The sequence below is a fragment of the Anguilla anguilla genome, chromosome 3, assembly GCF_013347855.1.
Source record: "Anguilla anguilla isolate fAngAng1 chromosome 3, fAngAng1.pri, whole genome shotgun sequence".
Taxonomy (NCBI): Eukaryota; Metazoa; Chordata; class Actinopteri; order Anguilliformes; family Anguillidae; genus Anguilla; species Anguilla anguilla.
In genome coordinates, this window is record NC_049203.1 from 62,545,655 (window position 1) to 62,570,508 (window position 24,854).

The 24,854-nt window shown below is 47.9% G+C and overlaps 1 protein-coding gene across 3 annotated transcripts in view; it reads right to left on the minus strand.

Annotated features, from left to right (window-relative positions):
* Positions 1-865: 865 nt before the first annotated feature.
* The window catches only part of LOC118223146 (ETS-related transcription factor Elf-1-like), a 50,125-nt gene continuing 26,136 nt past the window's right edge, over positions 866-24,854 (minus strand). For all 3 annotated transcript variants that reach the window (XM_035409337.1, XM_035409336.1, XM_035409338.1), the window contains 8 exons: positions 12,645-12,989; positions 7,415-7,586; positions 6,611-6,718; positions 5,879-6,037; positions 5,488-5,571; positions 4,697-4,889; positions 3,949-4,302; positions 866-3,275 (listed from right to left, as the gene is read on the minus strand). In XM_035409337.1, the coding sequence (XP_035265228.1) occupies positions 2,501-3,275; positions 3,949-4,302; positions 4,697-4,889; positions 5,488-5,571; positions 5,879-6,037; positions 6,611-6,718; positions 7,415-7,586; positions 12,645-12,716 (1,917 nt within the window). In that variant the 5' untranslated portion in view covers positions 12,717-12,989 and the 3' untranslated portion in view covers positions 866-2,500. The remainder of the gene's footprint in view (positions 3,276-3,948; positions 4,303-4,696; positions 4,890-5,487; positions 5,572-5,878; positions 6,038-6,610; positions 6,719-7,414; positions 7,587-12,644; positions 12,990-24,854) is intronic.

The following is a 24,854-nucleotide window of genomic DNA, read 5'->3' on the forward strand; positions in this document are numbered from 1 at the left end:
TCTCAAATTCAGTAACCAGTCAGGGAATGAATTTGTCCGTACACTTCTCACACCTTGTTTTGTTTAAAAGTAGTTGTTTTATTGCATACAAAATACTACGCATGGAAACAAGAAAAAAACACATAAAAGAACAGAAAGGAGAGCTGACATACTCCAGTCCCAAAAAGTCAAAGGGAGACAGGGCTACGCCTTCAGATACGGTCCTGATGCTGTTGCCAGGGAGGCAAACCAATTTTATCCCGAGGATTCCAACTCTCTCAGTGCCAGTTTCAATTAGCCAGACGCCCCAGGTTTTAAACATTTGATACAATCGCCTGTAATCTGTCATGCAGGTGGGCAGACCGAACAGAATATAAAGCCCGCTGCTTTTTATCCTTGTGCGCATTACGCTCGATTGTCATTAGAAAAGACAGACCCTTTTTGGTATGTGAAGTGGCTACTTAAGGCTTTTACAGCGACACCCCCCCCCCCCACATCCACCCGGGCTATCCCCCCCCCCCCCCCCCGCCACTATTGCCAGTTCAAAGGAGGTCACGCGCTTAACGCTCTCTGACAAACCGCGGCACACCAGCCCCCCGCCACCAATTTAACACAAACTGAGTTCAGGATCAATATGGTTTCGGTGGCACACTCAGCTCCTGCCAGAGATCCCCATGATTAAAAGTCCCAGCACTTTGAGGCCCTCCTTAACGACTGACACCCTGAATAAACACAGCAAAGGCGACTGAAACCCCGGGAGTTTAATCTCGAGCGCAGGGCAGAGTTGAGTGCACTGGATAAAACAAAATATTTACAGGATTTAGTGGCAAAAAAAAAAAGCCTACTTAACGAGTATTACTTTTATAGGACTGTTTTTCTATTTAAGTAGCTGTGTTACTGGAGAGTGGAAACCGTTGGGATTTGATTGTCTGTATACGGGCTAGGGAATGAGAGATGGGGTCAACGAGGGAAGGTCAAATGGAACCTCTTTATTCCGACGGGTGGCTGATTGAGGCGGGAGTGTGTCAGCAGAGAGAGCGAACCCAAAGCATGCATGCTACACTTAAAATATGGAGGAAAAAATGGCCTCGGTAAAAATATTTACATTACAGAGTTGACAACACAGGGACTGTTTGCGTAGAAAATTAACCACATTCACGTCAGGGCGTCTGTCCGGATCTCCCCGGTACCATACAGCGGTTTGGAAATATAAAAATCGACCAGTTAGCAGGAATGCTTAGAAAAACTATGTTAATTGTTTTGCGTCTGCACAGAAATTAAATAAAGTATCGAACTGCAACTTCGCTTTAAAATTTTTTTAATATACTTTGTATATTATCCCCTATAGTAAAATGTGCCTCAAACTCATTTTTTTATACAGATTTTAGAATTCCCTAAAAATAAATTAAACTGTGGTCTTGAGTTTAATCTTAATAGTAGGCTATATTTTAATATATATATATATATATATATTTGCTCCATATAAACATGTTCAAAGCTTTACTAAGAGAATACGACTTCAAAGAAGCAGGTATATTTCACCAGCGAATTTTTAAAAAAAAATCAGTATCATTGTATTTTTTATCATAAAAAGTCTACATCTATATACATACATGGCTATAATCACTGTCTTGAAGGACGACTGGGAATGGCCATTTCCATGGCAACACGATGCTTTAAGGCCACAGGTAATTGAGGCGAAGGTACACCTCAATGACACCGTGATTGAAGGGAACAGAGGGAGATTCAGTAGCCTATCACAGTGAATCCTGTCGCAATGTCTGCAGCCTCTCTTTCATAAACTCCAACATAACACTAGGAACCAGTGAAAATATTCCAAGACTCATAAACATTCTATTCATAGAGCACGCTTTGGTACGGGTCTGCACGTACGGTTTTAATTGTGAATGCTTTTTTGCCCATTCTTTGGTCTTTGCCATGTCAATTGAACAGCGGTGGAAGGCAAGCACACAAAGTTTGCTTTTGCAGTCCACTGTTGCTTTGCATTGTGTTCTTCCCATCTTCCCCCGACGATTTATTTTCGGTGACTGGCTTCTTACGTCGCAACGTACAGCTCGTCCCAGTTCACAGGAGCAGTTCCTCATCAGGTCGACAGAAAGCATGTTCCACAGCCTTTCTGATGAGACTCGTGGTAGCAAATAAATATCATCTAACTGGCACGTCTGGTGGATATATCCCTGGAGATCCAATGGCTGATGGCCATTCAAGGCGGTTAATGAGGGGCACACAAAGATAGGCCCACACCGGGCTTTACAGAGCCCTATTGGTAAAAAAAAGAAACCTAATCATCCCTTGACATTCAAATTTAGGCACAACATTTCATAGTAAACAAAAATCTTAGGCCATCAAAAGACCTGCAATTAAGGGCAATAAATTACAAATCCCCTTCAATCCAAGGGGAAATGACTGGATTGCTGAAAAAAAAAGTCTTTGGATTGTGTTTGTTTCACCTTGTGCATTTCCAGCTTGGTTTGGTTGGGGAGCGCCAGAGCCTGCTGTTCTATGAGTCCACGGGCTCCAGCTTTACCTGGATGGGGATCAGGTGGGAGGAGGAGGCGATGGTTGAGTGGAGGGTGACGGGCAGGTCCTGTAGACCCGAGGAGACCGCCAGCTCCTTGGCCCTGCGTTCGGCCTGCAGGGCGGACTCCCCGCGGTCCTCCAGCTGCTCCACGGGGGTCAGGCCCTCGCTGGGACCGCCCTGCTCCGCCCCGAGCTCCGAATGTCCGTTGATCGCGCCCTCCGTGCAGGGCTCCTGGGCGCTCTCCATGACGACAGTCCTGTAGCCTCCCTCCGCCTCCCCGTACCCGGCGCAGTTGACGAGGGACTGGAGGTACTGGGCGTCCAGGACCTCCTCCTTCACCTGCAGGCCCTGGAACTCTCCGGGCTTCAGCACCGTGGCGATGACGGTGCCCGATTGCTGGGCGACCACGGGCTGGCCGCTGGAGTTGAGGGTAACCAGGCGGGCGAGGCCGTTGAGGGAGCCCCCGTGGGCGGTGGACAGGCCGGACGCGCCCAGGCTGGTCACCAGGAGCTGGGGGTGGTGGAGGCTGTCCGGCAGGCTGGCAGCCGTCTGGAAGGTCAGTATGTCTTTGCCCCCGGGCACGGAGGAGGCGGAGGACACGGCGTGCAGGATGACCCTCTGCGGCTGGGAGGCGTGGTCGGAGTCCTCGCTGGCCAGGACGGTGGTCAGCGGCACCGTCTGCAGGGTGACCGTACCCCCTCCCGCACCCCCCGGGGTCAGCATCATGGGCACGGAGGCGGGCACGTTAATGGTCCTGCGGAGAGAGACGGCGGGAGGCTCGTGGTAATGATGCTCCCCGAAATTTTATTCACAAATGAGAACACCCGGGTGCTTTGAACGGAACCCAGGATCAGTCAACAGGATTCACACACGTACAATGATGCAACGGGGAATACCGCATTGTTGCAGAACACTACAATTTATCTCGGCCAGACAGGATATTGTTGTGCCAATTTAAGTTCCAGGCAATGAAGCCAAGAAGACTGTAATTCACAGAGAGACCTTAAAAAATGAATGAGACACCTAGCCGTAACAACAAGGGGGTTGTACGACTGTGATTATAGCGCTTCAGAATACAGAAAGGAAAGGGATGACTAAATACTTGGAGCGAAGATGGAGCATCAGGTGTCAGACTGTCGCAGTTTAGAGAATGAACAATGGGAGAGTGTTTGTGTGTGTGTGCATGCGTGGATAACAAGGAGGTGTAGGTGTATGCGAGCGTGTGCAAGTGTGTGTGTGTGTGGGAGAGTGCGTGTGCGTGCGGATGCGTGTGTGTGCACGCACGTGTGTGTGCATGCATGTGTGCATGCATGCGTGTGTGTATATGCGCATGTGTGTGTGCATGCATGTGTATGGGCGTGTGCGCATGTGCTGGCAGGCGTTCGTAGGGGTCATGCTTGTGCACGGCGAGTGTACAGGTGTCTCACCTGACAGTGTGCACGGGGGCGGGAACAGCCGCGCCCTGATTGGGCTGCAGCACGTGCACGGTCTGCAGCAGCTGCTGCTCAGTGGGCTTGATGTCCTCGCCCTCGTACAGCTGAATGGGGCTGGCCTCCCTCTTCACCGGCTTCTGCAGCACGGGCCTGCCCTGCCCGCCCCGGGACGTCCCACGGGGGGCGCCTCTGCCGTTAGGGCCAGTGCGGTGGCCCCCGTAGCCCGGGGTGCAGTCTGGGCCCTGGTCCTCGTCGTCAATGATGACCAGGTCGGGGGGCATCTCCTTAAACTGGTACACCAGCCTCTGGCCCTCAACCTTGGCCAGGATCCCTCGCTGATAGTAATATCTAACACAAGGGATTCATAAGATAAGCCAGGATATTCATGCTAACCCACAACAGTATGGTTCTTTAACTACTTCTTCCTGGGGGCATACACATAGCACATAGCACATTTTATAAATAAACTACGTTATTTATAAAATAATGTGTGAATAGATCAACTGTGCAGGCGTAGCTGCTATAGGTAGGTAGACTAGAGGCCTTGTTAAAATATGCATTGCTATTACTTAGTCTACCACAACAGGAATGGTTTGCAATTGATCGTGCTCAAAATGTTTGACGCATACACTTATTTTTCTTGAAACGTGATCAGAGAGTCAAGCTGTTAGCATAGCAGGCTACATTTGACCGCTGGGGGTCAGTCACATTATAATCCACCGAGCCCACGCACTGCGCTCACCTGAGGGCCCTTCCCATGGTCTCATAGTTCATGTCCGGCTTGTTCTTGTGTTTTCCCCATAGCTTGGACACAGCCTTGGAGTCCACCAGCTTGAAGATGCCCTTCTCCCTCTGCGTCCACTTGATGTACTTGGGACAGGTGTTTTTGTCCTGCAGCAAGGCCAGAAGAAACTCCCACAGGTAGATGGTGTTCCCTGGGAGGGGGGGGGGGGTAGAAATAGGGAATGAGCTCTTACTGATGCTACGTACACTGTGCTTGATGGAGTTTAGTTCAACACACCAACACAACACCTAGACACAATCACAGGCCTCATTCATCATGGATCAACTGAACCAAGCCCTCCGCCCTCCACACCCCTTCCTGCGCTGGCCCGGGGCGTGTGTTGCTAGATTAGCTGCGTTCGCGGGCCTGCGAGCGGTTTTGGTTATGAGCGGTTAAAAACAGAAGCGCCGGCGGCGGGGGCTGGAGTCCGGGCCGCGGTGACAGGGTGATGTATATGCTGCCAGGCTTCATCTGCGGTTCGGGGTACACGGTGCAGGCAGGAGGGGGACCGCAGGGGAGCCCTCCGGCTCCAATCGCTTCTGTGTGCCAGTCCCCGTGCGGCTCTCTGAGACCCCCTCATCAATTTAGGAACCCCTGGGCGAAAACCGCAAGCCCCGGCGGGGGAGCATAAATGGGCCTCCCTCCCCGATGCCAGACAGAACGGGACAGGGGAACGGAAAGGAGGAGAAAAGAGCGGCCGTCAGGCTAGCGATGGCCAAACAGACATTCTGCACCCCTCGCATTCTCACCTTTGCCCTCCTTGTTCTTCTTCCTGAGTGGCAGGCTGGGGGCGCTGATGGGGGAGCAGGGCCGGGCCGCCCGGGGTTTCCGCACTGGAGGGGCGGGGGGGAGGGGGGGGTGCAAGGAGAAAAACGCCTGGGTTAACCCTCCATGTACACTGGTACAGCAGCACCACAAACCTCACAACAAATCCCCAGCCTAGAGTGAATCTGAATAAATCAAACAGCACATAAAGAAGAAATGTATCTGCAGCACAAAACGATAAGGAATCCCTGCAAGGACGAGCTCCTTATTCCCCTCTCAATCAGGAACGCAAGGCCGTGACAGGAGACAGGGACAGAGTTCAGAACCGGGGACCTGCCACTGCCCCCTGCTGGCAGACGAGGAGCCGTGCGTCACCTTTCTTCTTCTGTGGTTTTGTGGGGCACTTCCGCGGGATCTCGTCCATGGAGGAGGACTCGTCGTCCGGCGACCAGTCCGCGCAGCCGCTGGACAGCTGCTCTGGCTTCAGCGGTATGTAGCTGATTTCAGGGTCCAGCAGGGCACCATATGTGTGAACTGGACAACAGCCGGGAGAGGAGAAGAGAGAGAGAGAGAGAGGAGAAAAAAAACATCAAGGAACAGAAAGCGCAGCTTGGGCTGTGCTATAAAAATGATCAAAGCCTTGGCTTACAAAAGCTTACGGAGCTTACAGTTATCGCTGATTCTAAACGAAGCTTGAAATACATTTTGAGCTCTGATATGGGTGTAGTTTCCACAGAAATTTGGCGTGTGCCTGACTAAGCTTTTGCATCATTCATTCTTTCATTATTATAGTCATTGAAACACATAAAAATAAGTTTTATCTTTAAACAGAACCCAGATCCTGTTCTCTGAAAATGAAATGTGTGGTCGTGCAATGGTAGTTTACTTTACAATTACCAATCAAACAAGAAAATATCTCATTTTTCTTAACCATAAAAATGAGATTTTCTGTAGAAAATAAATGAATGAAAATTATTTGAAAATGAATCTCAGACGCGGTGTTGTATGAAAAACGACATGATGTGGATAGGGTACTCATGAGCCTATCACATAATGGCAATGAACACATCCAAAGCAAGTGCAGCCAATGGGAGTGTTGCGTCTTACTCATGCGCTTCTCGTCCAAGATGTTGTTGGGGGATTCCATATTGAGTAGAGCTTCTGCCGCCTCGACAGTCTCCATGTTCTCTCCTGGGTCTGAACCTGCTGTTTCGACTGAGCAAAGAGACATATACTCCAATTAGAGCCGGCTCAAAACCTGCCTGTGACAACTGCTGTCTTCAAGCAGCAGGTGTACCTGCATAAACAATAGGCTGAGAGTGATTGGGGGGAGGGGGGCTTTATGGAGGGACGGGGGTGCTATCAGTTTGTTTGAAGCTGAAGGGGGATGTTTGGGGAAGAAGGAGAGGCATGGGGGATTCGGGGTGGGTTTGTGGGTTGTAGGTGTAAGATATCCTCGTGACACCCGCCAGAAAAAAGGTATTAAAAATGTTCTTTGTCAAAAAAACAAGTTCAAAAATGATTTCTTTTTATAGAATGTCCCTTGTAGTGTATGTGTCAGCATAGTAGAATAAATGGTTCTTGAAATGAACACCGGAGACTAATTGGTTACATTATCTGCCAATATCCTTGTAAACGCCAATAAATTGGAATTTATTGAAAAACGTGATTGGCAGCACATGGTTAACGCCATCTATTATGACTGACAGCACATGATAGCTGTGCTCATTATGGGACAAACCCAATTTACTTCTATTTCATTTAATTATTCATTTATTTATTTATTACATTTTTTAATAGCAATTGTTTCTGAAAGTTAATGGGATTTCATTTGGAATAGCGCAAGCCGATTTCCACAGAGTGTCTCAAAATCTGACAAGGTTAAAGAGGTGAAAGCCCTGCACCCCTCACCCAGGAGCCCGATGTCTCCGCCCATGATCTGCTCCTCGGCCACGTCCAGGGAGGGGTTGGCCATGATGCCGTTGGGCGCCTCGTCCGAGTCCAGCCTGCAGTACACCTGCATCAGGTCCGCCGACGGCACCTGCTCCACGATCACCGAGGGGAACACCGAGGGGTCATCCAGCTGGGGGGGAGGAGCAGACAGACAGACAGCCGTCTGGTGAGACTCCAAAGTGGCACAAACCATCTGAAATCTGTCCGGTTATGAGTTTTAAAAAATAGACAGGAGGGATGAATGCTATTTTGTGATTTTATTTCAGTTAAATCTTACTTCGCTGCCGGTGGTGGTTATGTTGTGAGGCCTCGCATCTCAACACGTCTCAAAACATTCTATATATTCGGTCCGTTACGTACGTGATTTTCCACGCATAGTTTTGTGCCCTTTCAACGCGGGCTTAGACAGATCCGTCCCTAATGGCCTGATAATCACCGCTGCGGTTAAGCAAAAATGAAGAGCCAATGGGAGCAGAGAGAGCCGGTCCCTTCGAGGTGGGAGTCTTTAGTCTGACCACTCACCTGCAGCGGGGCTGCATTTCCTCTTAACGTAATACGGGAGAAACGATCCGCACAACATAATGGGCTCGATAATAATCGCAGCGCCATCAGAAGTGAGGGTGACGCGAGGCCGAGACGACAGAGCAGCGATCCCCTGAACACGGCGGCAGATAAAGCCTTGAGTGCTTCTCTCTGTTTTTTTTTTTTTTGTTTTTTTGCCGTCCGCTAATAATGTCACTGATAGCCCGAGACGCGGGACCGGCGCCTGCTCGCGAAAGTGCTCGCGAGCCGTTCGCTTTCCCACACCGCAGAAGACCGTCAGGGGCAGCGGAACATCTGGAGCGAGCGCCAGCCTCCAGAGCCATTTTTTTTTCCTGCACAAGTGCCCTTTGCCTCCATTGCAGGAGCAACAACAACAAAAAAGCGTACTGATCAAAGTCTTCGGTTGACGGGTGAAAAGGATGCAAATCACTATAATAAAAGCGGTAGCCTGCATTTTCCTCCATGTCAGTGACTCCCGAGTGCTCTTGTACTAAAACTGAGTCCGCTGATGCACTGCACGCCGACAGCAGGATGAAAGTGAGACTTACGTGTAAATGAATACTGCCGACACAACACCTATATTAATTTTATTGTCTAGAGATCAAAGCCTGTTTCAATTACTGCAGTGTATAGTTTGTAATGACCCTACGTCGTACTCAACGGTCTTTCCCACATTCGGGGTGGGGCCCTTCCGTATGCTACCTATATTTTCAAACAATCTCTTGATCAATTATGGTTATGGTTAAAACACACGGTATCTTAATCTTTTTTATTTATTTTTTTAGACGGAAAACAGCTTTGGTTCATTCTAATTGCCTTTGTCTCTAGGCATTTTGTTCTCCACAGACAGATGTATAGTTTCAGAAGCCAGGTGTGCACCTTCCCAGCTTTCAGGATGTGGGTCTGATTCCTTATGTCTACTAATTCAACGATCAATCAACAAACCCAGGAGGAAAAAAAAGTCTGCATATTTCTAAAGGTCTACAAAAGAGCATAGAGAACGAAATTGCCAGAGAACTGATTGGATTGATTATTTACTCCCTCAATAAATGTTGGATAGCATTTCTTCAGGGCAAACATCTATTACTGATGTAATATGGCCTCAGGGGGCCATTGTAAGTGGTTAATTCTGTTTAGAGAAAATGTAAATGCATATTCACATTCACTAATAGCTCATAACACATGGGAACTGCAGTTCCAGCTGCAGCAAAAAAAAAACAAGAAAAAAAAAACAAAAGTGGGAAGTGCTGGGTAAACTGCAGCCTGTGTCAATTACAGCCTCTGACCAGATGATGGCAGTGGAAGCTGAAGGGTAACATGGGTGCTACAAAGCATCCAGCTATAATAGTCAGAAGGCATTCAAATGTGGAAGCCAAAGAGCTTTTTGTTTTGAACTGAAACTGATGAATTCATGATTAATGATCAATTCTACTGCAAAGCAAACAGGCCTATCAATGGCGACTTGCATAAATTACACATAACACAATCTAAAGTGTACATAATGTAAACCATTGATACGGATTTGATATTTACAGAAGGTTCGGTACATATGCCCAGCTTCTTAAGCACTCTTTCACCCCGCCACTGAGACTGAACGCGTGGTGATTTCTCCCCTCATCAGCCCTGAGAATTCATATGAAATGAATTCAAAACCAACACATTTTCATCAGAACAAAGTCTGGCACTTGTAAATCATTCATGTGCAAAACCACGTTTAACCAAAGCAGCGGCAATGCAGTTGCCTCCAACTACAACTGGACTGCAGCTGACCTGAAGTTAATGTAAGCTGAACATAAAGACACCCACGGTTGTTCACAGAAAGATTATCTAATTTCGCCATAACTGCTTATTAAATAGCCTATATCGAAGTTGATTCTACGCTTTCTGAAACAAAATCATAGTCAAACAGCCAGTGTTTAGTTGTACACACCTCCAAGACAACAGCATTCAAAAATGTATTCATTTTTTTGTATGGACTAAAAAACGCTTCCATTCCACACTTCCTTGCATTAAATGACATTACAATCACTAGGCAGACGTTGTAATCCAGAGAGAATTACAGCGGTCACTGTAAGAGATGATGAAAACAGGAACCAAAGTTCATGATAGATTTGAGTACAATCCCTACTGTTAATGGCATTGATATTCAGACTGTAGTCAGTCAGTATCATTCAGGAATAACAACTATTGCCGTGAGTCATTCTGACCCCGTTTTAATTTAAGCCATATTCACTACACAGAATCTGCCTGATACTCCTAGCATCCAACCCTCCAGGACTGAGACTACCCATCTCGAACCTAAGTAACAAACACTGCAGTGGAACTCGGACCTAAACACGAGGCCTTCCTAAGACTACCAAAATCAATATTTCATAACACTAAATTATTCAACTCTTCAGGAAAGTGTAGTAATTATACACCATTAAAAAAATTGTTCAGACATCTATTATGTCCTTGACATTTTCAAACGTATCCAATCTTGGCTCACCTTTGTGGCAGTTTATTGGAGGCAGTGAGCTTTTTACACTGTTTTTACTGCCGAAGGTGTAAGAGACTGAAAATGTCTTTTACGTCTGAAAAAGAAAAGATTTTCCAATCAGAACAACACGACGTACGTCACTGTCCTAGTCCTGCAGTCGATACGTAATGATAGAAACGGCAATGAAGTCGATGGTGCGAGACCTGTCACTCAAGTTCGGGAGGCTGACAAACTCCTGGTCGTAGCTAAGAGCGAGGGCCAATCACGTGCGGCCTTGACACAACGTTCTCTGCTTACACAGAAAGACGCGGCCTTTTCTGAGAAGGCTGGACTGGCCCGGGCGAATCCTACACCCAGGCTGCCGAAAGAACAAGAGCCGCCTGTTTTTGTTACCGCGCCTCGCGCCTTCCGCCATTCAACGACGTTTTTATTTTCATCACGGATACCTGGAAATCGGTTTCCCCGTATTGTGCAAACAAGCACCGCCTTTACAAATGTCAGCAGGGCGACGGTGTCTATGAGCGAGCCCGACGCTAACAAAAAGGATAATATTCTAACGTGCAGTGAACAGACTTCTGTATTTAACGCACGCAAGGCGCGCTAGCCATGAACTGCTGCAGATCTGGGAAAATAAATAATTTCCATATCTAGCTTCCCTGTCGTAGCTCTGAGAATGGCCCTCTCACAAAAGGCAGGTTTTTCCTGTTTCCTCTTTGTCCTGCTTTGCCTGATCCCGTGCCCAGTGCCCACAGGGTGAGATACTGGCCAACCGCGAGACACCAAAGGATGGCATATTACAGGCCACAAGCGAAAATATGACTCTTCCTCAAATTATTCGCAAAGACAACGGAAACCTCACAGAGGGGCTGGACCAGCATGTTCTGCATCCACCAATCCTACCCCTACCACTGTCCCTTCATTAGAAACCTGAAAAGAGGATGGGGGGGGGAAGGGGGGGGCAGACTCCTTCCCTTCCCATCTGGCAGTGTAATGGCAGGCCTCAAACTTGGAGGCTAACCGCAGGTTCAGGGGGCTGTTGCATTGCCCGGCTGTTGGCCGGTAATTATTGACTTCGCAAAAAAAAAAAAAAATCCAATGGGCCTACATCAGGGCTAATGACTGCAGCGACAGGGGACTGGCACTGGACCCGTAATTCATGTGGGAAAGTAAACACCCCGCCCCCCCCACAGATCACGCCCTCTAGGGCGAGCCCCACCGCACGGTTCACGTTACACTGCAGACCGCAATTAAGGGCGGTGTTGGGGTAACACTGTACTGCAGTAACTGACTGGAGGGGAGGGGCTAAGGCACGGCATAAGGCTTCTGGGTAGAGATGGGTAGAGATCGGCTCCCCAGGCCTGCGACAGGTCAGTCCGGTCGGGCCTGCATCGGCGGCGCTGAGGCGAGGGGAAAGCAGGACAGAGATACCGCATCGACTCGTCGGGCCTGATCCGCTCGCACGAGCCTGCTGTGCGGGATCGCCAGGATCCGCAGGCACCTGCACACCTGCACACCCGCGCCGTAGAGTTTATATGGCATATACCACACAGATAAACTTACAGACTCATCCCAAAGCGAACCCCACACATTCTCCAGCTGCATTACTGCATGTACTGTAAAGATCTTACACAGACATCCAAAAGCAAAACAGCAGCAATCTGTTTTCCCATCATCAAAAACTTGTAACAGTCCTCTTGCTCCATGCATACACACACACACCATGTCCCCGTTCCAAATCTCTAATTCTTTCCTTTTCCAGTGGCCTACACCCCATTTCACAGCCTTCCTCATCTCCCATGGTAACGTCACAGTGAAATGGACCAAAATCTCTGACCAACACCCACCCAGCTCAAACCCTGCAATTTCCTCTTAATCAATGTTCCAGGGAAGTCTACAGCCACAGTTAGGAAACAGTGACAGGACCTTAGGGAGATGGTCAGTTCTTGTTTGTCCAGACCTCACTCTCACCATTACTGTCCTTTTTTCAAATGTCTACTGAGGCCCAAAGGCAGGACAGCTAACTAAAATCATGTCAATGACCTGTTCATGAAAGGAATCTGAGGAACAACTGCAACAAATAAAACTGTGCATGGATTCAAATGGCAAGTAAGGGGAAAATAATTTTTATTTTTTTCAGCTGAAAAATAAAAATGTAAAACTCAGTACCTGGTTGATTTCGTCCATTCCATTGCTGGCGAACTCAAACATCAGTTCGCCTGACTGGGCAACAGTTGTCATGGCGACCAGGGGGGTCAGAGGGCAAGAGATGCCGTAAGCGGGGAGAAGGGGGGGGAGGCTCCCTCCCCTCCTGTGACCTGCTACGGAACAGGAAGCTGTCAGAGCAACGGAACACTGCCGAAGACGGACGCGGGGACGATCGCTTCCTCTTCCAATCCGGGCGTCCCGCAGTGGCTGGCCTTAGCTTCTTTGGGGGGTTTGGGAGCGTGCTGAGTGTACCCCAGATGGCGTCTGGCTCTTCTCTCTCTGATACAGAGGCTGGAGCGCTGAAGCCTGCCAGGGGAGGAGAAAGAGAGAACAGAGGGAGGATGAGACATTTTCAGGAAGTACTCTCCACGGAAACCTCAGCCGCGCTGCCTTTCTGACTGTTCCCAAGCTCAACAAGTTCCTCTATGGCGGTCGATTCATTCCAGCGAATTCCGCTTTGAAATATTTGCGGTTAGTTGCACCGGGTTGTCCCCTGACTTAGGCTTGCGAGACTGCAGGCTGCCTCAAAGGACCTGGGAAACGACCCCATTGCAAATATCCACCTGCACCCTGGAAAATGCACACGGTTGCCTGGATACAGATCCATCCTAACGTCTCACACACCTACAACCTCTCTGTTTGTAACACCACAGCTGATACAGCAATTGGGTACAAGCCATACTGAGCATATATCTGGAATATCTGCCAACATACCCTAAGATTTTTTTTTCAAATTCATCCAGTCAGTTTGTTTACAAAAGAAGTCATTTAACATAAATATATCAAATCGGAAGTTTGCGTGAAGTTTCCAGGAAAACACATAATTATGTCAAACCACAAAGAAAGTGGTCCGTAGGATATCCCAAGCACAGACACTAGTGGCCCTTAAAAGCTTGTCTAAATACTTGATGGGCCCAACCACACTCCCTTGGTTTTATGTTTATGCTCTCATGGACCCACCCCTGGTGCATTTTAAGGACACTTAAATTCCTTAAATCTCATGCTGTCTGCTACCCTGCTTTCTCACAGTCCGTCCATTGTATGCAGAACAGAAAGCAGTCAAAATGTCAGCTTCAGATTTTTTACAACTGTAAAGATGCACCAAAGGGGGGTACTTGGAGCAATGATCTTTTTTTAAAACATTAGAAAAACGTGAACAAAAAAAGTAGTCAAAACACAGACACCCCTTTTAATAAAAAATGTTGAAAAGCTTCTTTTAAAAAAAAAAAAAACTGATACGACCACGACCTTGACACAACCCAGCAACTTGCCTTCATCAGGCAAAAAGAAAAGAGACGACTTTCACAATTCGAGGAGCTGAATAACTCTGATTAGTTTATCGCGCCAGTAGCTCAGCACTGCGGCTGTGTGAAAGAGCTGAGGGATCAATCCGTGCGGAGCGCGGAAATTAGTCATGAAGCCCCTTCCCCCCACGCCTTCGCCCCATCTCCCCGGGCTCCCAGGGGGATGACATCACCTGCTCTGCGGAGGAGGGTGGCGGTAAGGAGCGGAGCTTTATCGCTCACGCGGCCAAAGGCCGCCGGGGTCGCCGTGCGGGAGGGGGGTGGCGCGCAATTAGGGAAGATCACGCGTCTCCGTGAAGTCACTGCGCGGCCGTCTCCAAAACAGCCGCGTGATGTCACAACAGGGAGGTAACCTAGGGGATCGTCGAGGGAACCGCGAGGGAGGGAGGGGCCATCGTCAACTCCTCAGAGCTGGCTAGAGAGTAAACGGCGTGGGGGGGGGGGGGGGAGGAGAGCTAGCAGAGAAGGACATGCAACAAGGGGGTGGGGGGTGGGGGGTTCTGGACTCGCCGTCTCCTGTTTGGCTGCAGGGTGGGGCGTGTTTGCTTTGAAATGCCTGTGTGACTGACGATGCACATTCCAAGATGGATTGTTTCAGGGTCGGGGGGGGGGGGGGGGGGGGGGTGGATTGTAGGAGGGAAGGTGTGGTTCTGGGAGATTAGAGGTCAAACAAATGTGCGATTAAGTCACCTTCCTTTTCTTTCCTTCCCCCCCCCCCCCCCACAGCAGCTGGTGGATTTGTTTGTACCATGTGGCCCAGGTTAGGAGAACAGGAGGGGCTGGGGGCGGGGGGTGGTTTGGATGAACAGAGCCCTCCCTCTCATTACACACAGCCCCCAGCCCCCACCCCCACCCCCATCGGAGAGGGATGATCGCCTGTTACCATGCCTACTGGCGCCACAGCTGGGCAGAAACATCTGGACAGGCCGGCCTCCGCCCCGCGTCCCCGGCTCAGGCCACGGCGGCGCTTAATTGGGCCCCGGCTGCGCCACGGATGCTGTCTGAGTTGCCGCCCGTGCGCGCTCTCTCTCTCCCTGGTGACCGTTTCCTCAGGAAGGACGAGGAACCAGGATGCGTGTGCATGGAGACACGGCTCGGCGCCCTCAGCCCCGGCTCGTCTCCCCACCGCCAGCAAACACGGCTAATAACACTTCATCCTCCGCCAACATGCTTCAGTACACACTCGCAGAGATATTACATTGCTTTATTTGTTTGCCTAGCTGGCGCTCCTTATTCAGGGCAAATTACACATCTCATACTTTTTTTTTTTTTTTTTTTTCCCGTTGTTGCCTTTTACATATTAGCCATTTATGTAGCTGGATGCTAACTGAGGCAACGGACACGTCCACCTGGGGCCCGAGCCCTGGTTTCTTCTGGTTTACATTTCCGTAACTAGAGAATTTACATTAGAACAGCACCAAGCCCGGGCCGGCCTGATCCCACACCTACTCCCTCTGTCTTGCCCCAGTTCCACATCACTACAGCCCTCTCTCCCACCGACGCGACACAGGCTAGTTCACAAATATGAGCTGGGATCTGTTTGCACCACACAGAGTCTGCAGATTCTGTTGCCTTATATCAGGTGTGATCACCAGAGAGCTTCTTGTTCTCCCAAAACACGTCACTAATCAAAAAGTACAATCTGACAAAAAATATGTTCTGTACTGAGATTTTGTGAAAATAAATGTTTCTTTTAAATTGCCAGCATTCTACATGAATGTGTTACAGCAGGAATCTCAAACACAGACCGGAGCTTCAGAGTGTCCGCAGGCTATTGTGACTTCCATTACGTCAGCGGCCAATTTAGGCCTTGGGAACAAGGTGTGCAGACTCCTTAAAACTCTCTGAGGTCACAAGCAGCCCAATCACTGACAAAACTGTTGCTGCGTGCACTCTTTGTAGCGATCAGTATTCTTCTTCTTCCCTGTAGTCCTCATACAGAATGCGACAAGTCCAAGACAGTTACACACAAGGGAAAGGGAGCAAAACAGAGAAGGATAGCAGTCATGATCTGTGAGCGTGAAAAAAGACAATCACAATAACAGCTAATTTGAGGTTTGGGGTCATGAAAAAACATAGGCCTACATTTCCCAGAAGTCTTTGCAGCACCGTTCTTGCCTGCTCAGCTCACTGTTGACCATGAAAGGAGGAAATTTTACCCAGCTGAATGGTTAAGCAGTGAGTCACTCCTGTCCTTGGCTAGCCCAAAACTGTCGAAAAATAAAATAAACGAAAAGAACAAAAACAAAACCACGTGTTGACTTGCAAAAAGAAAACACCTAATTACTTTTTACCAACTCAGTCTAGCGCGGATATTATAGTTGAGTGACAGAACTGGAAGAGAACTGGAAGCAAAATACACTCTTAACTTTGAAGGGCAGAAAGACCAACGTGGTTCTTTGTCATTTTTTCTACTCTTCCTGTAAAAAATGAGATCATGGCATCAATTCTGTCCGCAATTTTCACTCTCTCAGAATAGCGCTTGATCTGATGACCACATGAAAGGGGGGGCGGCCTTTCCGGGTTGCCGAGGAAACAGACTGCCATTCCCGGTATCTCGACACACACAGACGTTTTCCCAAAGTGTGGCTGGGATGGGAGGGGCCCAGAAGACCGTGTGCTCAGAGTGGCCTCGGACCTGAACCATGAACACATCTGAGTCCATATACCAACAGCAGCAAAAACCATTGTGTCGTGCCTGTGAGAGTGTATCCTCAAGAGGGATTCAATTTCTTTTTCTTTTTTTTTGTGAAAATGGGGAAGTTCAAATATCTGAAAATAGTCTGGGTGGGATTTTCACAGCCTGGGTAACTATTAATACTCCACAGCTGAATGTTTTTTAAACTTTCAGACCCGTAAAAGTGCATTTGCAGGAGAAACAGGACCAGAAATGAAAACACATTACTGCTGTTACTAATAGTTAGTCACAGTTATAAAAAGAAATCATTCAGACCAGCTACAAAACCAGTTCTTTAACCAGAACACCACACAACCCCCCCGCCCCCCCTCCCCCGGTACGTATGTCGAGACACAGGAAACAAACACTCACAAATTGCATTAATATACAAGTTCAATTTGTGCTCTCAGAAGGCAAAGGAGCTCACAACCTTCTGGTGCCAAATTGGCTGCTGACTGTGAATTATACACTACTTTAAAAAAGACTGGTGTTTGCTAATTCAACAGAGAGAGCAGCCAGTAATTAACCAGCCACCGCGGTGCCAAGAAAGAGCTTCACACATTGAGAGCTCTTTTTTTTTGTGTCTGTTCAAACTGTCACAGTCTCCACGCCCCCCGCTGCGCTCCCTGTTCTACATACATTAACTAATTTGAACAGTACGAGCCAGAGCCAGACTACTTGCTGGAAGTCGTGGCACATTTTAAACTTATTACATGAGTTTATACTGGGAAAAGGGGGAAGCCATTTTTATTTTATTTTTAAAGTGGAGTAAATACATGGCAAGCGGTTGCAAGTTCTGAGGGAGGTGCTCTCAAATCACTGACAGCTGTAAAGCAGAAAATTCAGGGTGGTGGAAGAAGTAAAGAAGGAAAACAAAATGGAGAGAGGGAGAGAGAGATAGAGCAGAGAGAGAGTAAGAGAGAGAGAGAGAGAAAGAAAGAGAGACACAAACACACTGCTAATGTCTCAGCTAACGATGACGTGTGCCGCAGAGCAGGCAGGCCCCGCTGCCGTGCCTGAGACGGATAAAGAGGAGGGGAAAGAACCTCACCTCCAGCAAAGGCCTTCAAGGGGCTGGATGGAATTTAATCTGATCTCTCGCGAGTCTCAGATTTTTCCACTCCGTCCCGGGGGGGGGGGGGGGGGGGGGAATCTCACCGAGCAGCGCGGGGCCCCGGGGGACGATGCGCCGACAGCACACCCCCACCCGAGACGGGGCCTTACTACCGCGGATCCGCCCGGATTTACCCAGAAACACCGCCCGCTCCGTGGAGCTGGTCCATGCAGCCGAGGAGACGCGTCCTAAAGCGCAGGCCGCGGTCGTAATGAAGCGCAGGCCGGTCTCCTCGCTGGGATCAAAGTCAGAACCAGAGCACGTACCCCAAAACCACGGTCTCAAGTGCTGCTTCTCACCGCTGTCAAAGCGGAATTTACAGTAAAACACTCAAGGCACCATTGATACTATTTCAGTTTTAGCACGTTTTCAATTGGCCCAGACAGCTTGTGATTGTGATGAAGGATGTTTTATGCACTTGCAGATGTTTCTGATGGCCTGCCAGCTCTTCAGTGGCTGGGTACTGGGAGTGTACTGGGAGTTTGTGGTACAAAGCAAAGAAAGTCCACTTCCAGTAACTCCAAAGAAGCTTGTCCAGAGCTGTAGTGCCTCCAGAGGCAGTAGTATGTATCACCTGATTACTCTTCAGAAAGAATCTATTTAAAATGAAGTATGAAATGTATTTTCTTGCTTTAGACCAAAAACCCAAATGTTCTTTACCTGCAGTTGCAAAGTCAGCAGGTCATAAAAACTTCTCTAAATATCTAAAATATCCTTCAACATACATAAAACTATCTGGGACAATCACAAACACACACTAAAATTGAAATATTTTTTAAAAGGTGAACTAGCCCTTTAAGACTAAATGCATAGCTGCAGAAAACAAAGCTTTTTGTGCTCAGCAACTGTCTATTGCATTCCTGACACTGAAACCATGCTAAAATTGTTATTCGTTAGAATTCTGAATTTCACAGCCGGTATTTTTAATGTGGCTTTTCTTATCGATGCACAGCAGACCCTATTTGTAAATATAAAGAACAGGAAGAGAGAGACGAGAAAAAAACAAGACATTGAGTGTAGAAGAGCAGCCACAAACTGACCTGTGTATCATGCGCTAACAGGAAACGCATCACCGTGTGATGCTCTGCTGCTACTTCCTGACTGTTAGACCACAGTCAGCCTACACTTCTCTCTTTCTCTTTCCCTCTCTCTCATTCTTCCTCCCTCATTAGCTGTCATTTGTTTTGTTCCTCATTAACTCACCAAGGTCTCTTACACACACACACATACACACACACAGACACATCGATTTCACTGCCTCAAATAAATTCTCAAATAAAAGCTACTCATTGCAAAGTATGTTTCTGTTATAAAGAACAGCTCGTGCTATTCACTGAGCATGAAAACATTTCAATTTTTTTCCCTGTTTTATCTAAATTCCAAGTAAATTGTGTAGTGCTTGTCAAATTTACCACGGGATGACGTAGTGAATTGGTATGTCCCATGGGACTCTTCCGGGTGGGAGTCCATTTCCAGTTGTCAGTGATGTAAGCACCATTTTACTACAGCTAATCAAAAAGGGCAAACAAGGGAGCGTTCGCTTTGCATGGACTGACTCTCATATCCTTTATAGCAGGTCCACCACATCCTCACAGCGTTCTCCAGAGAGAGGAAGCTTGTATCTGTATGTGTCTGAGTGCGTGTGTACTGTGTGTGTGTGCGTGTGTGTATGTGTGTGGGTGTGAGAGAGAGAGTGTGATTGTGTGTCTGTGTGTGCATATGCCTGTCTGTGTACATGTGTATGTGCGTACGCCTGTCTGTGTCTGTGTCCGTGTGTGTGTGTGTGTGTGTGTGTGTGTGTTTGTGTTGAGTGTAAAACAGTGTAAGGTGAGTGGTAGTCTGGTTTATTGTGTTGGTCTTGGCACACACTTGCCAGCTCACAGTGGTAACTGCACATGCACAGGCAGCAGCAAACCCTCAGCCCCTCCCAGACCTAATTCCTGTTTTGAGAGATGGAGCTGCTGATTCCCTCTTTGTCACCACAGAGACCAACAGCCCCCCCCCCCCGCCCCCGCCCGACGCCCCCCTCCCCCCTCCCCCAGTGGTTTTCGCAGCGCTTCTCAGAACTGCAAGCTCGGTTCCTGCAGCGCTTGACACGCAACTCGTCGATATTACCGTCAAAATCGATGCCTCCGCTTTTTTCCGCGGCCGTTAGGTCACGTGACCGACACCGAGCCACGGGCACAGCGACAGCGACACCTGCCTGGCGCGCGGCTGTTATTGTGGGGAAAATAAAAACTCCTCACGACGAAACGGCACAAAAGGCAGAGTGCACGACGTGTCCGGGCACCTCGGCGCCTTCTCCAAAACACGCCTCTGTTGCACATCGGTGCGGCGTCTTTCGAACAGGAACGCGCTGAACGGAAACCGAGGCGCTGTACACAGGCTCACTTCCCTTCTGAAATGCAACTGCTCCAAGGGTCGCTCTTCCTCATTACCCACAGTCCCCTCGGTTTCTGCTCCGTGAACTAGACCTCTCAAAGCTGATCGGCGAAGCTGGGAGCCAGCACAGGACAGTGTGAAGACACATTAACTCCTTACTCATTGCTGACCACCGCACAGTCCTGCCTGAGAGACAGACGTATGCGTGTGTGTGTGTGTGTGTGTGTGTGTCCGTGTCTGTGTGCATATGGCCCTCTCAGCAGTTTAACCAAATAGCACTAAGATGACTCTCCCGTGTAGCATTCCAGCTGGACGACATTAGGCTGCACAACCAAGAGATTGGGGGGAATAAATACTGTATGGATCTGGAAATAGCAGCCAATAGCGAGAGAGTAAAAACAGGTAGCCTACTCCTCGTCTACTGTCTGAGGGAGACTGCTGATGTAACAAAGGAAACACAATGAGAGCTCGTCGACTTCTAACAAAGGTAGCACAATGGCAGCCGGTCAGCTCATCGCACAATCCAGGTCATCACTCGGTACAATGTGCACTACACCGGAAAGACCATGGCAACAAGCTCTCCAGCAGCCCAAGCAAGAGAAAAGCAATGAAACAGATCTATACAGATTCAGACATGTGAATCCTTTAAACAGAAAAGGGGTCTATAAAAAAGTGTAATAGGCTACATTTGCTTCATTAATACAGGTTATTTCCGCTGGTGCAGCAGCCATTTTACAAGAGGTCGGGTCTTTGTGGTTCTGAAAAACACAATCGCGTTGGCTTGAAAAGGACGTAAATGAACTCAAAAGAAGCCAAAGGGATCTTTAAAAAAAAAAAAAAATCATTCATACGCTAGATTACCATCTTTATCATTTCAAACCTGCTTTAAGTGTCACAGCCCAGTGAAAACAGGCAAGACAGGAACCATATCTAATAGCGTACAGGCCCCAGAATGGCTATGAAAAGAATGGAATACAATAGAATAGAAAGGAGTATTAATGATGATCCCATGAGAAAATAGAGTTTCCAGCAGCATTATAAGTGCACAGTATCCAGGTGCCTCAAACGGAGATATGCAAAATGGCAACTTGGGGGGGAGCGTAGTGCAATGGTTAGGGAACAGGGCTTGTAACTCTTTGGAGGTTGTAGGTTAAATTCTCAGCTGGGGTGTTGTCTTTGTACCCTTGAGCCAGGTATGAGCCAGGTAAAACATCCAGCTGCGTAAGTGGATTGTATGTAAGTCTGCTGAAATGTGAAATGTAACATAATGTAACCTACAGACATGCATAGGCTATGACTTGTACACCCAGACTGATGGACCATACCGTGCAAAATACAGTCTCTAATACAACACAAGTTCATAATCCACCTCGAACAACTGCTTGAATGGACTAACATATTTAGGGCTAATCGACCCTCACAGGAAAGAGCGCCAAAAACGTTGGCGTTCAATGGAGCGTGCAGCAGTTCAAAAAAGCATTCGCCTGCGTTAGCGCACAACGGAGGAGGCCGCTTAAATGGCAGAGGGTGCTTAATGGTGCGAGGTCTATTTAGCACGCTCAGTGGTAAACTCAAGGGAATTTAAAAGAGTCCAGTCATTGGTCTCACGAGGTGGCGGTTGCTGAGACCCATTTATGGTCAGCTTGAAGCTTCTGGCCGTTGTCATTGGTGGGTTTTTTTTTGACGAATGACACGGCCACACTCAAAAGTCAACTGCCGGTAGCCCACAAGCATTACACCCCACCCCTACTCCCCCACTACACGCAGGATGTACTGGGGGTTGGTGCGATATGGCGGCAAGATGGTGCTATGACATGGCGTGACCGTGGAAAGCTGTCTGTGTCAAACTATAAAGCTCATCCAGCAGAATGTGCCACAGTATATGCAACACAAAGAGACGATGTTAATATCCCTAAAAATTTAAGAACAGAACAGGAGACAAAATGGCAGGTTTGACGAGCAGTGTTCATACTGTAAACAGTTGTAATGGCTCTGGCTTATGGAAAACATGGCATGAAACTTGCCGGGCAAATATTTGGCAAAGCAATAATTGAAATCTTCTTTGAATTCTTCTTTTTAACAGGGGCTTTACTGGGGTTCTCTAGCACTGTGTACATCAATACAAAGAGCTAGTCGATCAAAGCACTTCGCCCCGTAACTTTGAATGCCGGATTTAAGCAAGAATTAGGCTAATTTGATACTTACATAACACCACAGATACACAAGAGACATAGCTCTCTTTTACCAAAGATGACTTTGGCTGCCATCGGCAAATCCCCCGCCCCAGAAATATTTGAAATGTTTTGCTCTGTCACTTTTTGTTCTTTTGGCTGCTGCGTGGGAATGACTTGATACAAGACCAGACTGGCAGATCAAAACTCAGGCCTTTTCCACTTTTATCCAGTCTCCGGATCTTTATATTCTGAGATGCGGTGTGCATCACTTTGGCGCCACCTCAAATAAAGCTTGCACCTCTGAGCCATGTGGGAAGCAACCTTTGGGCCACTCCTCTTGTTCTGATGTTACACTTACTCTTCAGTCCGACACTGACTTATGGTGTCTCAAGGTAGGTCTAGGCCAGAGGAAAGCCATCAATCTCACCATACTATCAAGGTTGTGAAGAGTCTGGCTGCTCTTAGTGGAGCACCAACCCCTTCTAGACATAAAAATCTTGCAAACTATTGGTCCACGTGTTACCAAGACGATGGAAGAATTCTATAGTTCCTTTAGCTCAAAAGTTTTTGAAAACACTGGGTGCTTACAATCCTTAAAGTGGAATAAAACTACATTTTTGGTAAGTTCAGCACCTTATCTCTTGTGCTTCTTCGCTTTTAAAAAATACTTTACAGTTACAAGAACATTCCAAACGAAACATCTGTTTTTTTTTTTTTAAACAACGCTGATGAAAACTAACACAAGACGTGAGCTCAGAGAAGGGTCAAAGGTGAGAGCAGTCACTGCAGCCCATTCTTCCAGGCACAGGGCAGCAGATAACTGGATGGGAGAGCCAGGGCAGCTGAATAGCTGTCGCAGGTGCGAGCTAAGACTTGAAGCGGGATTGCAGTGGATGGTTTTTCCTGGGAAAGAACAGCGCCCACGCCGTCTTGGCTGGCCTACCCAGCACACAGGCTTGTTTACTCATACCGAGGCTGACATGTCACGGCACGGGCCAGGCTCAGCCCCCAACATACCAGCAGAACATGCCCGCCATACATGCACACACACACGTACGCACACGCACTCATACACACACACACACACACGTATGGACACGCACTCACACACACACCCACGCGTATGCACACACACTCATACACACACACACACGTACAGACACGCAGTCACACACACACACACCCACACATACGCACACACACTCATACAGACACACTCACACACGTACGCACACACAGGTACACACACTCACTCATACACACGTACACACAGACACACTCACACACGTACGCACACACACGCACTCACACACACGTACACACACATGCTCACACACACACACACACTCCCACACATTCGCACACACACACTCACACACATTCACACACGTACACATTCAAACACACGTACACATACACACATACACACATACACACACATGCACGCACACACACGCAGACACATACACACATACACACGCACGCACACACACACACGCAGACACAAAGCCTCTCATCAAACTCTGAATAAAAGCAAGTCAGGTGGGAGTTTTCCATGGAAGTCCACTCCCACTTCAGTCAAAAACAAACCACGAGCAACACACCAAGGCTGTTCAGACATTAGGTACAACTGCCAAGTCCGTGTTTCCAGCAACAGCCACTGCCCTCAGTAAGAATAAGGCATAGTGTAATGTGCATAAATGAATACAGTATGCAGTTTGAGGGAACAGAGTCAACTAAGTCAATCTGCTAGCCATTTGGTTTGAGGGTGCAATCTTCTGAGGAAAATCAGGACCTGGCAGGTCAATCCAGGTCACATTCCAGAGAAATGCCTGGACACAAACTCATTTCGTTAACCCCCACCCCAATCCTCATACTGCCCCGAGTGACAGGCTGCTCCAACAATCCTGCAATCCCCCGCCTTAATTATTAATCATTTTTACATTCAATTTCTTTCGTTTCTGGACCAACTTGAAATAAATGTACTTAGTGTCTGTTCCTCAAGAACTGTGTGTGCATCACATCCGGCCTGGGGATAAAATCTGAACTGATAGATAATAAGACCCTCATCTGCGGTACCAAGACATGTCTGGTCATCTTAAAATGATATGTTTGGCCATAAAGTCAAACACATTCAGCATTAATTTTGCATCAGTAATAGTTTTTGCAAGGTCAGCTTTCCCCCGAAGCACAGGCTACACCATCAGATACTATTTATCTTACTCTTTCAGGTTTACCTCCAGGCTGCATATGAGAACTGCATGCACATAGAATTACAAGCTAATTTTTGTACAATTGAGGACGATAAATCCTGAGAGTAACACAGTTATCCACTACTGTACGTCACTCTGGATAAGAGTGTCTGCCAAGTGACTTGTACCAGTCTTGTAAAGTTCCCTTAAGTGCCTTGTGACAAGCATCACTTTTTTATATTTGCTCAATCATGACCTTTCAAGATGATATCTATATATCACATGACAAATATGCCATTACACAGTCTTTTTACTTAAGGTGGGGCCC